Here is a 13,560-nt window from a genome sequence, read left to right as displayed (position 1 = left end):
ACATTTAATTTTTAAAACCTTTTATTCACATTCATTTTTACACTTTTCTTATTTTCAGCCATTTAATTGCATATTAGGCTTAATTATTGTCTTCCTCATAATGACCAGTAGGCACGTGTAAACAATCTGCTTCAAAAGTTATTGTACCAGCATGTATTCTAAATATGCTTTCCATACCTGCCAGCTTTTAATAAAAATGCGACACTGTAAATGCTGTTTTTGATATATTGTGATATGTTTGTGTTGATAGGATTCTTTTTACACACAGACAGAAAATAGAGAGAGAAAAAAGAAAAGATTAATTACCTGCTAATGTTGGTCCTCGACATGACATCTGGACCTCCTCTTGCTCCGAAAAAAAAAAAGCCAGAAATATGCAAATATATCAACTTTTTTTTTTTTCAAAAGATTAATTAGTGGCTACAAGATGCCTCCTCCATCAGCGGCTGTTAAACTTTTTTCTGCAATATTCCTCTTCAGAATTTTTAACAGCCATCCTATGGTCAGCAGCACAAAACATTTTTGGTAGGAAAAACAAAGGACAATGTAAAAACATGCAATAAAGGGCTGCGACAATATAGTCCAATGAATTACACAACCACCTTGTAACTAAAACAAATAAAAATAATTATCAGTATTTTATTTAACCTTTATTTAACCAGGTTATTGAACTCCAGGATCTCTAGGACTAGGGTGACCTGGCCAAGAAGGCAGCAGCACACGTCAGAACATACGTGGCAAGATCATTTAAAACCATCACACATGAATAACCAAAAACACATGAATTTATTGGAAACATAATTTTCCATTATGCAATGACACCAAGACAAATTATTGACTAAAAATACCAAACATGAAATGTGCTTAATCTAACTTAGATTTACACTTTTGATTGGACTTACCTTTAACTATTTATATTGTAGAGCAGGGGTGTCAAACTCTGGTCCTTGAGGGCCGCAATCCTGCATGTTTTAGATGTTTCCCTTCTTCCAATACACCTCATTCAAATGATCAGCTCATCGTCAAGCTCTGCAGAAGCCTGATAACGATCCTGATCATTTGAATCAGGTGTGTTGGAAGAGGGACACATCTAAAACTTGCAGGATTGCGGCCCTCCAGGACCAGGATTGGACACCCGTTATAGAGTCAGACTGATGAACATTGTGTAAAAACCTGCGTACAGCCTGCTGTACTCCAAAGTACCAGCAGAGGTACTCATAGCCCTGTTTGAGGAACATTCATCTACAGAATTAAAAGTCAACTCTGCATGTTTGAATGAAGGAGCTTCCAGTTTCCATCACACACAGCTGTCAGTTTGCCTGTTGGAGCAGGTACTCACCTCAAACTCAGGTTCCACACATCTGTAATGAAAACATCAACATCAAACAGTGACGACTCAAACTCCACAAACACCAACAGATGTTAAAATCAATGAAATAACAAACACCAGTCGATCTGTTGTCAACATCCAGTTTTATTTGAGAATTTGATATTTCAGAACTTTCCTACAGATACACCATCATCACGACAGACTGGACACGGGGTGGGTGTGGTTATTAGCAGGTACGTTTACATTCAGTTGGCACGAATCACCGGGATTTACAAAACAGACGCTGCACTGAAATAGAACCATACGAGATGATCTGCTGCAACACACCAATACAGTAGATGTCTGCATGTCCGCGCACCCGCAAAGAGGGTTCCAACGGGTACACTAGATTTAACAAGAGGAAACAAAATCACAACCTGCACCGTAGTAGTCGTCGTAGTGTTTCACTATTTCTTCTCATTAAGCCACTGTTATCAAAGATTAGTCACTAACAAAACATACAACATTTTTGGCATTTAATGATTGTCTGGGAGTTTTCCCCAAGTTCCTACAGACTCTCCCCGTCAACGTGTGCTTCACTACCTCCTTTAAATCTAAAGATAGATCACAGCGAGATAATAACTTCACAATTATCGTTATGTTCTTCCAATTCAAATCAGGGCACAAGAAACAGTAAATGTGCTGTTAAATTCTTCCTACATTCCTTTGAATTAGTCCTAAACTTGTTGGAATGGATTGGGAACCGAGAATCACATTTGTCACCGTAGACAGCGATATTCTGCAAGGCAGTTGAAGTTTTACAAAATTCACATACAAAAAAACTGGACCTGAAGTGATACATTCAGTCACTGAGTCTAACGATCCCCAAACCTTCGAAACCCTGTGCTGCCTCTTAAAAAGTCGTAACCTCGAGACTGAAGCAAGGCTAGAAAAATGGAAGCAACCTTGAAAAAAAGGTCAGTAGAAGTAGCTCAGTCATAGTAAAAACGTTACTATTCCTCGCTAGGCACTTAAGAGTCACTGACTACCCTTCGTTCAGCTTTTAGTTCCTGTGTACTTTCAACCAAGCGGCTCTCTCGCAGACAGAGGATGTGCTGGTTGCAGACCAGTCACTGATCCAGGTTTGCTTCCTGCTACCTAAGGCAAGGGGTAAAGACAGCCAGCTGAAACTTGCATCTGCCTGCAGCTGATAGAACAGATGCGTGGGCGCCGCAAAACATCAAACTCGAGAGCGTCACCTGTCAATTCACCTGCCAGCCTCTCTGCTCTGCTGCAAACCATCAAGGTATTCTACTGTTTGCTGCTCCGGTGTTCACCAGAACGCTACATTTATCCTGTTTGAAAACGATCACGACACCCACGAGCACAAGGAGAAGACGTGGATGAAGGTCAGACGAAGGCAGGTTGGAGGACAGCTCATCAATAAGGGCTGCAGTGGTAAAACCCATTGGATGAAGCTGGAAATGTTATTTTATACTGACCACACTGTGAACACTGAAAGCTGTTTTTGCTTAGATGTGTTGTCTTTTTTTTAGTTTTTTGCTCAAATCTGAAACAGTTTGTGATTTTTTAAAAAACAATATTTAAAGGAAATTGATGTCTGTGCTGGAACTCTGTCAAATCTGCACTAGCAAGAAAAAAAGACATCAGCCTTAATACTGGAACAGTCACTGGATGAGTCAGTTGGTTAGTTGATAAACATCGATTCCAGTTGTGACGCTCAATTGCAGGTTTACACAGTGAAAACACTAACCTACTTACTGTTAGAGATTCACAAGAGTCCCTTTTTTCTGCCCAATAATATCTCAAAAAACATTATTTTATTAGGTTGTCTGCCGGTGACAACACTTGTCAACATCAAAACTGACTTCTGGCATCTTGTTAAACAGATTTATCTTGTGATTATTCACTGAAACTTAACTTTAATCACGAATAAAAAAAATTCATTTGTGCAGCCCTGATTGAAAGTTAAAAATTCAAATCATATATTTTTTGTAATCATTATTATTTTCACCTGTTGATACTCATTCGAAGCTTTTCTCTGGTACAGATGACACTTTGTGTCCTCTGCCCCACTTGGCTCGGCATTCAGCTGCTGGCTCGGCTCAGCCATCCTGCCTCGGCATGTGTGGTCTAAGTATAGAAGCTATTGACACTCTTAAGCCTGCATCAATACTGTCAAAATGTTAATCTGTCTCACACAAGTCCTGTGTTCGTTTTTTGCCATCACTCCACGTAACACACTGATATGAGACAATTGGACAAACATTTGATTTTGTGTTGAGGTAAAAAAAAAAATACTGAGAATGCCACAAAAAAAAAAAAGGCGCTAAATTATGCCGGTAACAGAACTCGAATGATCCCTTCACGTTTGCATAAATCCAGTCGAGTTAGTCTGTCAGCAAATACTGCTACAGCTGTACACTGCGAGTTTTAAAAAGGTGTTTCAATAACCTGTCACAGTCTGTGAAGTTTGGAAACAATACAGGCTTGAATGGCGGTTATGAAGACGGAGCACGCAGCTGCCGCACTGACAGCAAATGGAAGACAACATTTGTGTGTACTCCGTGTGTGTGTCCAACACAAGCGACATACACATGAGGGTGACAATATTATGCCTCTCAGTATATTGCAATCCAAAACAACTTCTTGGCGAAAAAAAAAAATGAAATCACCCTATGTATTTAAAGCGACACCTCTCACCCAGCGTCAGGTAGTGTTCAGTGAGGGCTGCTGTTTTGGATTCCACAAGACAGAGTTCCTACTAATCTGTCAAATCAGAGTAAAGGATCTCACTTTTGGAGAACTACTTATCAAACTGCTTGATGTGCTTTACTTGCATGTCAAAAGGAGGTTAAACTAGAGTGAAGTCTGCATTGATACAACAAATCAGTCTTTCATAAAGCCCACGATATGATTACAGTGAAAACAAACATAAAACAATATGGGCACTCTTCAGATCTGTTGGCACTGACCAAAAAAAAAATATAGCTCATCTGTCTGCTGTCACGGCTAAACTACTAATAAAGTTGTGAATTCAATCCTCAGGAGCGTCTGTTAACGATACCGGACTCATAGAGGTTTTAATATATTCAACTCAAACAAAAGCAAAACTACCTGATAGGAGTTAGGAGCTGCTATAAATCTCTGCGACGGGAAATGCTAAAGTCTCACTAAAACATACGAACATCATATAATCTGCAGCTATGAGATCATAATAACCTTTGGTGTAATTTGTAAAAACAAGCTCTGAAGAAAACAAATCTCAAGGGGGCATAGTTTTCTTTACTCTTAATAAATGAAATGCTTTGTAAAATTAGATAACCAAGAGTGAAATCTGCATTGCAGTGTCTTTTTTTTCAGCAGACACACGGCAACTGGGAGACCTGTGTGTGTGTTGTGTGTGTGTGTGTGTGTGTGAGAGCCTCTAAACTATCTGATAAATGCATTTAGAGGACTGAGGGGTGTAACACGAAGCAAGTCGTCTTCTTCAGACTGTACGCGAGCATAAACGTGACTGGAGAGCTATGAAGAAATGTATTAATTCAAACGTGATACCTAGGAAGTGTGTTTAGGTCTGGTCTGTCCTATCATAAAGGATATGTAGAAATCACTTCTGGTGAAACCAAAGTGAAATTAATGTTGTGTGATGAATACCAACGGACAACCCAATTTCCTAATCAGTGTTGTATTAGCTGCAGCACCAGCAGTGTAAGATGGACTTGGCAAATCAGGACCAAGTACAGATACACATCTTTGCATTTTCTGCATCACCAGCTGAATGCATGTAGAGTTCCCATGGCAACGCAATAAATACAGTTTGCATTACTGTAACGGCGCAGCTTCATTCAGTGGGATTGCTATCGTATAGCTTCACAGGTTTGCAGAAAAAGCACGTTAGCTTAGCTGAGAATCTGCGACAGATCGGGAAATTAATTGGTACATTCCTCGCTAACCCATAAATCTGACTTTGTAGTACACCCCTCTGGTTCACGGGGGGTAGAGGGATTGCAATTTACGTGCATGAGCATAAATTCATTGATCATATTGCACTTAGATGTACATGACAACAGGGTGTACTCTGTACCATCCGACTTACCTCTGTTGCACACAGACAAAGCGAGAGAATAACTTAATATTACCCACGCATCCTGAGCCACTGTGCTTTTGCTTCTATCCAGCAATACACATTCTTCACTCTCTCACTCGCCCCTCTTTGTTTCACTTCAGAGGGCTTATGGGGATCTTGTCGTGCCACCATCCCCGTTTTCCTCTCTCTGTATCTCTACTATCGAGCTGTATATCCCATTTGATGCAGCTTCCTCAGGAGAATCTGAGTAAGGTCAAACGTGGTGAAGCTGATCCCCACCGCAATGGGTCCTTTGACCCAGTTCATACTGAGACCTTTGTAGAGTCCACGGATAACCCCCTCCTCGGACACAATCTCCTTCATGGTGCCCAGGATGGTGCCGTACGTGTGACCTGTGACACCTGCGGTCTGCATGCGCCGCCGTACCACATCCAGAGGATAAGATGCCGACTGGCCAATCAGACCTGCGCAGGCTCCAAAAGCCAGACGTTCATATGAGTAGGGCTGCAGGCGGCCACTCTGCTCTACGAGGAGGAGGAAGGTAGAAGGTGTAAGCACTGAATACAAACATTAGAGGTGTGCATGTTTACATTACAACAATTTCCCTGAGGTTTGCACCAAAGGGATCAATAAAGTTCTATTCTATTCTATGCAAAGAAAGAACATACATACATAAATTCAGAGGTCATATATTGCGCCCACTATCAGCAAATTATTCAAGTGTCATATGTCGTCTGAATGCATTTCAATTTTTAGCTCAAAATTCTGCAGCAGATGGTTCATTTTACAATGATGGTATAACCACAGGTCAGTTTCTATAGCTTTAAATACAGCTGAACTGCTTCTATCCCTGCTGGCTTCAGGAAGATGGCTCTCTGCATCTGTGATTGGTTCCATAGTTTGTACGCAACAGCTTAGTCAAACTCCTACTGGCTTGTAAAGGTAAGAGTCCATGTAGTTGTGGAGAAGCTAAAGGAACGGTACAAGTAAATGTCCTCATATCTTACCAGCTTTTACTTTACACCTGTAAGTTTACAACAACCACAAAACACAATAAAACCAGCCTATCACCATATGGGACCTTTAAGAGTAGCAGTACCTGCGTGCAGCTTCTTCAGTGTCTCGTAGGTAAAGAAGCTGAGACCAGCGTAGGGAACGACACCCAGTATGGTGGGAGTAAAGCCTCGATACAAGGTTTTCAGACCCTCTTCTCGAGAAATCCGCACAAACACGTGCAGAATGTTGCTGTACCTAAAACACAGAGACATGACAAGAGATCTAAGAAAATCCTTTGATAGTGGGACAACAATGGATAAGACACTCATGACTGCATCCAAAGTATTGTTATCATTCAAAAAGAAACTCTGATCATTAAAAACAATCCATCCATCCATCCATCCATCTTCTCCCGCTTATCCGGAGTCGGGTCGCGGAGGCAGCAGCCTTAGCAAAGACGCCCAGACTTCCCGATCCACACACACTCTTCCAGGGGGACCCCTAGGCGTTCCCAGGCCAACTGGGAGACATAGTCCCTCCAGCGTGTCCTGGGTCTTCCCCGAGGTCTCCTCCCGGTGGGACGCGCCCGGAACACCTCCCCAGGGAGGTGTCCAGGAGGCATCCGGAAAAGATGCCCGAGCCACCTCAACTGGCTCCTTTCGATGTGGAGGAGCAGCGGCTCTACTCCAAGCTCCTCCCGCGTGACTGAGCTCCTCACCCTATCTCTAAGGGAGCGCCCAGCCACCCTGCGGAGGAAACTCATTTCGGCTGCTTGTATCCGCGATCTCGTTCTTTCGGTCATTAAAAACAATTTGAGTGATATTTACTGTGTTTTGATTGCAACATCTTTTTCAAGATTCAAGACCTTTATTTGTCAGCAAACATAATTACACACAGTATAACCCGCAGTGAAATGAATTTCTTTTCTGACCCGTCTTCTTCGTCTGAAAATATTTCTGCAAATGATTTTCCAGAGATGGAACCATAATATTCATATCTAGCTGTACACAAGGGTCTCACAAAACAAAAAACACTAAAATTGACCTTACATTTCCTTTGGCGTTACAGCCATCCTTGCTCGCACCATGTCAAGAGGGTAGGTGAGCATGGCTGCTGTGGTGCCAGCCATAGACCCGGCCAGTAACCTTGGTAATGGCGGTAGAGCTCTGAAACGGACAAATGTGTCTCAGTTTTCCAAATTTCAATGACTTCCTATAGGATGCAGAAGCTCAGAAACAAGCAAAAGAGTTGTGCAGCAGGTCTTAGAACAAAATCAGGACACTTACTTCCCCTGAAAGCCATAGTATCCTCCCAGCAGCCCCTTGTACTGCTCATGTGCACAGAACTGGATGGCAGCGTACGGGATGACTCGCACCATGGTGGCAGAGTTGCCCCGCCACAAACTGAAGAAGCCATCCTTCAGGTAGGTGCGGTAGATCAACCTGTAAGCTTCCTGCAATGCAGCGTGCACACATTAACACACGTGTTCTCAATTTGAATGAATAATACATCAATTTTTATTGCTATTTTTGCCTTTCAAGTCTCTCTCATTAAATATTTTTTGAAGGTCAACTGACTGAATTATTTTAACCGTGAATTAAACTGAACACAACATGTGGCTTCTGTTAAGTGAAATGGGTATAAATTACACTGCTATGAATGAGAAGCAGCCAAACAACATGAAATATGTGATGCTCAAACGTACCTTGGCAGAGAATCGTGCTGAAGACACTGAAAAACAAACCATATGAGCGATATAAATAATGTTTGAGCAGAGTTTCTTGCAAATCCAGCTACTCTCATTTTAAGTGATACCAGCAACACATTTTCTGAACTTCACACATCACAACAACTTCCACATCATCCATTCAGGTCATCTGCAGTCTAAAAACAATTTACACTTTCAGATCAACAGAGCATCCAACTTGCCTTGGAAGATGATTTTAGTTCTATCCAAAGGGGCGACAGCTGTCTTGGCCACAGCTCCGGCTAAAGCCCCCGAGAAGAGCGAGTTGAGGACAGACCGAGTGTGCTTCAGGCCCTGCACGGCAATGGAGGAATCGCATTTAGGGTCACCAACAGCAACAGAGTGAATCCTGTAAACTGCCTCCTTACATGAACAAAGGTACATGAGGTGCTGTTGATCATTAAGCCAGAGTCACATCAGGATAATAGATCACATCTGACTAACCGGCTCGCAAAACCTCACGCATGGGAGCAGATGTTGTTAAATGAACCGAAGTGGCAACGAAGCCACCGAGCTCGGCTCGGTTCATCTCTTTCAGATACATTACAGCAACTAGCAGACGGAGGCATGTCGAGTTTGAACTGAACTTCTTTCAAATAAAGACAGTACAGAGATTAAACACAGTGAAATAGTGATGTGATGTCGTAACATTTCTGTCAGTGAAGGTTGCAAAGTCACAGCACAACTATTACTATTAGTAATTTTAGTAATGTTTCAGGTTCCCTTTACAGTACGCAATCACAAAAATAAACTGTGGCAGAACAAACAAACACGAAGGAATCTATTTTAAATGTATAACTTTATGACATAAGGATGTCACTATGTACACACAAACACACTATTACATCAAAACTGACAAAACTGTAAGTCTCAAAAACCATGGACATCTCTCATGAGAAACTATTAAATATTGGACATAGTAACTGTGACCCAGTAGAACTTCTTTTTTTTAAGTTTTTTTTTTTTTGGCGCCTTTAATAGATAGGACAGTTGAAAGCGAGACAGGAAAGTGGGGGATGAGAATGGGGGGTAGGAGTTGCAGCAAAGGGCCATGAGCGGAATTCGAACCCATGGCCACAGCATCAGAGACCGTATCCCCTGTACATGGGTCGCCAGCTCAACCAGGTGAGCTAAAGTGGCAGCCCAGAGCTTTTAATAAATCAAAGTTCTGAGTTGTCCCATATTCAGTATTAACTGACCAGCCCTGTTATTTGTCTCTAAATGACACAAAAGATTAAAATCCACTGGAACAGATCTGTTTGTGTTACAAATAAGAACGAAAAATCTCAAATAAATAAGTTGAGAAGCACAATGATTGCAGATGCTTCCCCACAGGTGCACTGTGCACTGGTAAAATCCAACGTTTAACATCCAGTCATGCTCTGTTGGATGTATAATAATGCGGAGCAGCTTTGTATCACAATGGCCAGAGGTAAAGATCTGAGAGACTTTGAGAGAGGGTTCATTGTCGGGGCACAGGTGGGAGGAGCTTCAGTCACAAAGACTGCTCAGCTGGTTAATGTTTCAATAGGAACACTGAATAAAGTGACATCTGCATTCAGATCTGTGGGAAAGATAATAAATCGGGTTGGAAACTGTGGTGAACAGTGAACATTTGAGGACCGTAATGCTCGTGCATTCGTGCGACATGCAATGACAACCGGAATGGCAGCTTCTACAAAGGTGACTGGTGTAGGGTTGCAGTGTAGAAACCCCTCATCACAAAAGCTGAAAGCACATTTGAGAGTTAAGTGGGGTTTTTTCCTTTAATTTGTCACCCATGTAGATCTATATTTTCATCCCCTAAAGTGTTATCGTGGATAAGACTTTACCTCATAGCTTACTTCTGATTGACTGGACGAAGCCAGCGGCAGCACTTCTCCCTGCGTGAGTGATGCCCGTTGTTCCTGGACTCCACTCCCCATCCCCGAGGACTAAGCACCGAGCACGCTCATTAATTCAACCACCGGGGAAGGGGGCAACAACACCAGGGGCTGAGAGCTACAGAGGAGAGAACGAGGTCAGAGAGAGAGAGAAAACAAAAAAACAAAAAAAACAGAGGTCAGTTTTAGGTTAGCCTAAATATAAAACAAATGTCAAGTTATTTAGGTGAGCAAGCTTCTATTCTTGTTACTCTTAGATAACAGCATCAGGATCAGGTGACAAGCATGACTCTGAAGAATTGTCATGCAAACGCTGTTTACAAAAAAAGCAGATTGCAGGGAGATAGCATTTGAGTCAAGCATTGACGAAACCTATGAACAAAGTCTGTCTAGTACTTTATTTGCATTCCCTTGCTCACTTTTGCAACGTCATGTAAACTGGTGATTACTGACACAGGGTGGTTATCTTTAAACAAGAAACTATAAATACAATGCATACCTCGGGCTAACAGTTGCATGGACAATAATCCAGTTACCTTTACACAACCGCCACACCTATGAAGGCTATATAAAAATGTCTTGAAGGACAGGACTGAGGATTTGTAGGTGAAAGGTATCAGTCTAAACAACTCGAGCACATTTGAAGCTCCTCCCTTTCTGGAACACCAGACGGCAGTTCCACCACGTCCATGCACATTCTTGTCTATCTAGTTAATAAAGATGAGATGAACTTTGAGGACAATGAGGACAAATATTGTTATTCACCGTTTTCATAAACAAGCGCATCTTCGTGGTTTTCAATGAGCTGATCATTACACCAGAGAAATCACCTATTCATGCAACCTTCAGCCCCCACAAGCTCCATAGTTTGTTCATAAATACTGCACTAGTTTCACAGCAACTCCACTTCAGAACACAAATATAAAGTTGTCACATATGTACAACCTTTACTCTTTGGACAGTGTAATATCCAGAATATTATTTACATTATTTAGGGTTTAGATTTGTTTCCAGGGAGATATTGAAACTTTGGTGCTGCAAAGATTGCTGTCCCTGCTTTAAAAACATATTTGGTTATATTTAATTACATATATATCGATATAGAATGCTGTTTATATAATGCTGTTTTGAAATTATTTATTTATTTATTTGCATAGTTGTAAAAAAAATAAAATAAAAAAAAAAAAAGAACTGATAAAGCAGCTGGCCTTTACCAACTCCCAAGGGAAATATTTGCCACTTTAGTTACTAAATGCTGAGCTACGTTCACTAGTTTGTCCACAACAGTGTGGATGTATTGTTTGGTACTGAGCCAGCAGGATATAGATCAGTTTAAGAACCATTTGTTTGAAACCAGCTGTCTGCTGTGACCTACAATGACACCGAAACAGTACATCGTGTGCCAGACATCAAAAAAAAAAAAAATTAGCTGAAATTCCCTATTAAACTCTGTAAAGCTGAAGTGAGCTACAGATTTAAAGTACACCTACATACTGCTGTTTGACACATAGTTTATATTATGCAAATGTAGGTTATAGCCAAGATCAGCATTTCCACAAACTATCATTTTTTGAGGTAGTAGACAAATACAGATTCATCAAAAAGTTGCAACCCAGATAATTCCCTGGTTTAGTTTATGTCTGAACCGTAACAATTATACAAATTAGAGGAAAACAACACATATCTGATGAACCTGAAGGAGTACATTTTAATATTCCAATTTGATGAGTTACTAAAAAAAAAAAAAAACATCCAAGTGTCTCAAATTCTTGTTTTGCCTTTCCACTACTTCTGAGATGATTCCACATGAAAACATACAGCCTTTCCTAGTCTTAATACTTCACTAAATACAGGTTCAGTCCAGAATTTGTAGATTCTGGGTATCTGTTAAAACATTACTGGGAAAAAAACAAAAAAACACACCGAGACATCAGAGTCCAAAAGAGTTTAGCAACAGTGAGGAGAATCGAGCACAAAAAGATGGAGAGAGAAAGCGATGAGACAAGAGTGCAAACAGAGGGTCTGCTGAAAAGCTGGGTAGTCATGGGCAACTAATATTGGCATCAGCACAACAGGGCTGCAAGCCAGATCCTCAAATGTGCACTTAGACCCCTGGTGCGGCCCCTTTCACCTCACCCGCTGTCCTTACTCACAAGTCGTCGCTCACCCCTCCCTGCAGCCTCCTTCCCCGTGCATATCATTTTGCAGTTCCTTGTTCCTGACTGCTATTTATGTTGCTTTGTGTGCCTTGGACTTGATCTATGGCTCAACACCTCATTCCCATGCTATACATACTGCAAAGGGCAGATAGCGCTGCCCTGTGCTGTAGATTAACAGTGTAATTCACAGCCCTTGCCTCTTGTAACCAACCTGTCCATTCAACTGAGTCACCTAATGGCTGTGAGTACAATATGAGCTAAATGGTGTGCCACAAACTGCAAAGAGCAAGTGCATGAAAATGACGGTGACTCTTAACTTTGCAAAGTTCACAGCACAATAAAACCACTACAGTTAACCAATCCTAATGGAAAAGTGTGAGATGCAGCTTCAAAACTGCTATTTTATCAGACCAACAGTCCAAAACTTAAATGACATTCAATGTATACAAATAGAAAACAGACAAGGAGTGCAGTCAAATTATTAATCGGTGATCCCAACTGCTGGTGATCTCGATTTAATTAATTCACTTGTATATTTTAAGTTGAAAATTACATTATAGAAGATGAATGTGAAAGCAAAGAGGTGCAGAAACTATTTAAAATATATTTCTGTAGTGAAGTGGGTTATATCATGAGGTGTTCCTGTTATTCTGTCCACCTCCTGGTGTGTGGACTGTTGCATTGTGTTAGGTAATAGTTTTGCAAAAGCTTTGAATCCCATATGTTACCATTTTCCCTTGAATGTGATATTATTGTTGTTGTTTGTGCCAACATGGACACAGTTCAACCACCAACAGTTAGAGTTCAACAGCATTTCAGCGGAATTAGACATTCATTCATGAGATAAACATCAAGCCTGTGTGTGCTGCTGGCTGCTCTAGTCGAAACTTGCCCACCAACATAACACAGCCACCCTTTGCAGCCAGCTCGCTGTCACTGCCCACAAACACTGCATTTCTTACCTTGTAAATCTGACACCGGCACGGAGATTTCTGACGCTTTGATATTTCGCCCTCGGTGCGTTAATTCGAGTTGTTAGCGGCTTGTTCGGGAGGTGTTTTCTAAGTTAGCCGAATAGCAGGTTAAGTAACGTAAGCTAGCTGTTAGCTTACTGCTAACACACTAACGCCAGTGTTACTCTCGTCAACAGCGGCGAGGAAATATTAACAGGAAACCTGAGTCTTGACAGAAAATGTGTCCCGGTGTTAAAGGCACTGTCGTCCGTACATTTCTCAAATCCATCAGCCCAGCGGTGACTTTAGGCGACAGGCATCCTCCATGCTGCTGTGTTTCTGCCGTTACTACTCCTGTCAGCGACCCGAGCCAGTTCACGTTAGCTCGGCCACACAGCGAGG

At 41.5% G+C, this 13,560-nt stretch overlaps 1 protein-coding gene across 4 annotated transcripts in view; it reads right to left on the bottom strand.

Annotated features, from left to right (window-relative positions):
• slc25a42 (solute carrier family 25 member 42) overlaps positions 1-13,560 on the bottom strand; it is a 17,257-nt gene extending 3,697 nt beyond the window's left edge. The window contains exons 1-8 of one of the 4 annotated variants that reach the window (XR_520213.1): positions 13,168-13,560; positions 9,996-10,164; positions 8,346-8,457; positions 8,122-8,147; positions 7,703-7,869; positions 7,466-7,582; positions 6,520-6,671; positions 4,717-5,944 (exon numbers count right to left, since the gene is read on the bottom strand). Coding sequence is in view for 3 of the 4 variants with exons in the window: in XM_008282232.1 (XP_008280454.1) it covers positions 5,619-5,944; positions 6,520-6,671; positions 7,466-7,582; positions 7,703-7,869; positions 8,122-8,147; positions 8,346-8,457; positions 9,996-10,088 (993 nt within the window). In the remaining variant the exon portion in view is untranslated. Of the gene's footprint in view, positions 1-1,454; positions 5,945-6,519; positions 6,672-7,465; positions 7,583-7,702; positions 7,870-8,121; positions 8,148-8,345; positions 8,458-9,995; positions 10,165-13,167 lie in introns of those variants that run through there. The other 3 variants (XM_008282232.1, XM_008282234.1, XM_008282233.1) reach the window with 3 other exon arrangements.

This window comes from Stegastes partitus, unplaced genomic scaffold (genome assembly GCF_000690725.1).
Source record: "Stegastes partitus isolate 25-593 unplaced genomic scaffold, Stegastes_partitus-1.0.2 Scaffold264, whole genome shotgun sequence".
Lineage (NCBI taxonomy): Eukaryota > Metazoa > Chordata > Actinopteri > Pomacentridae > Stegastes > Stegastes partitus.
The sequence above is the reverse complement of the archived record's forward strand: the minus strand, read 5'-3'. Positions and strand labels throughout refer to the sequence as shown.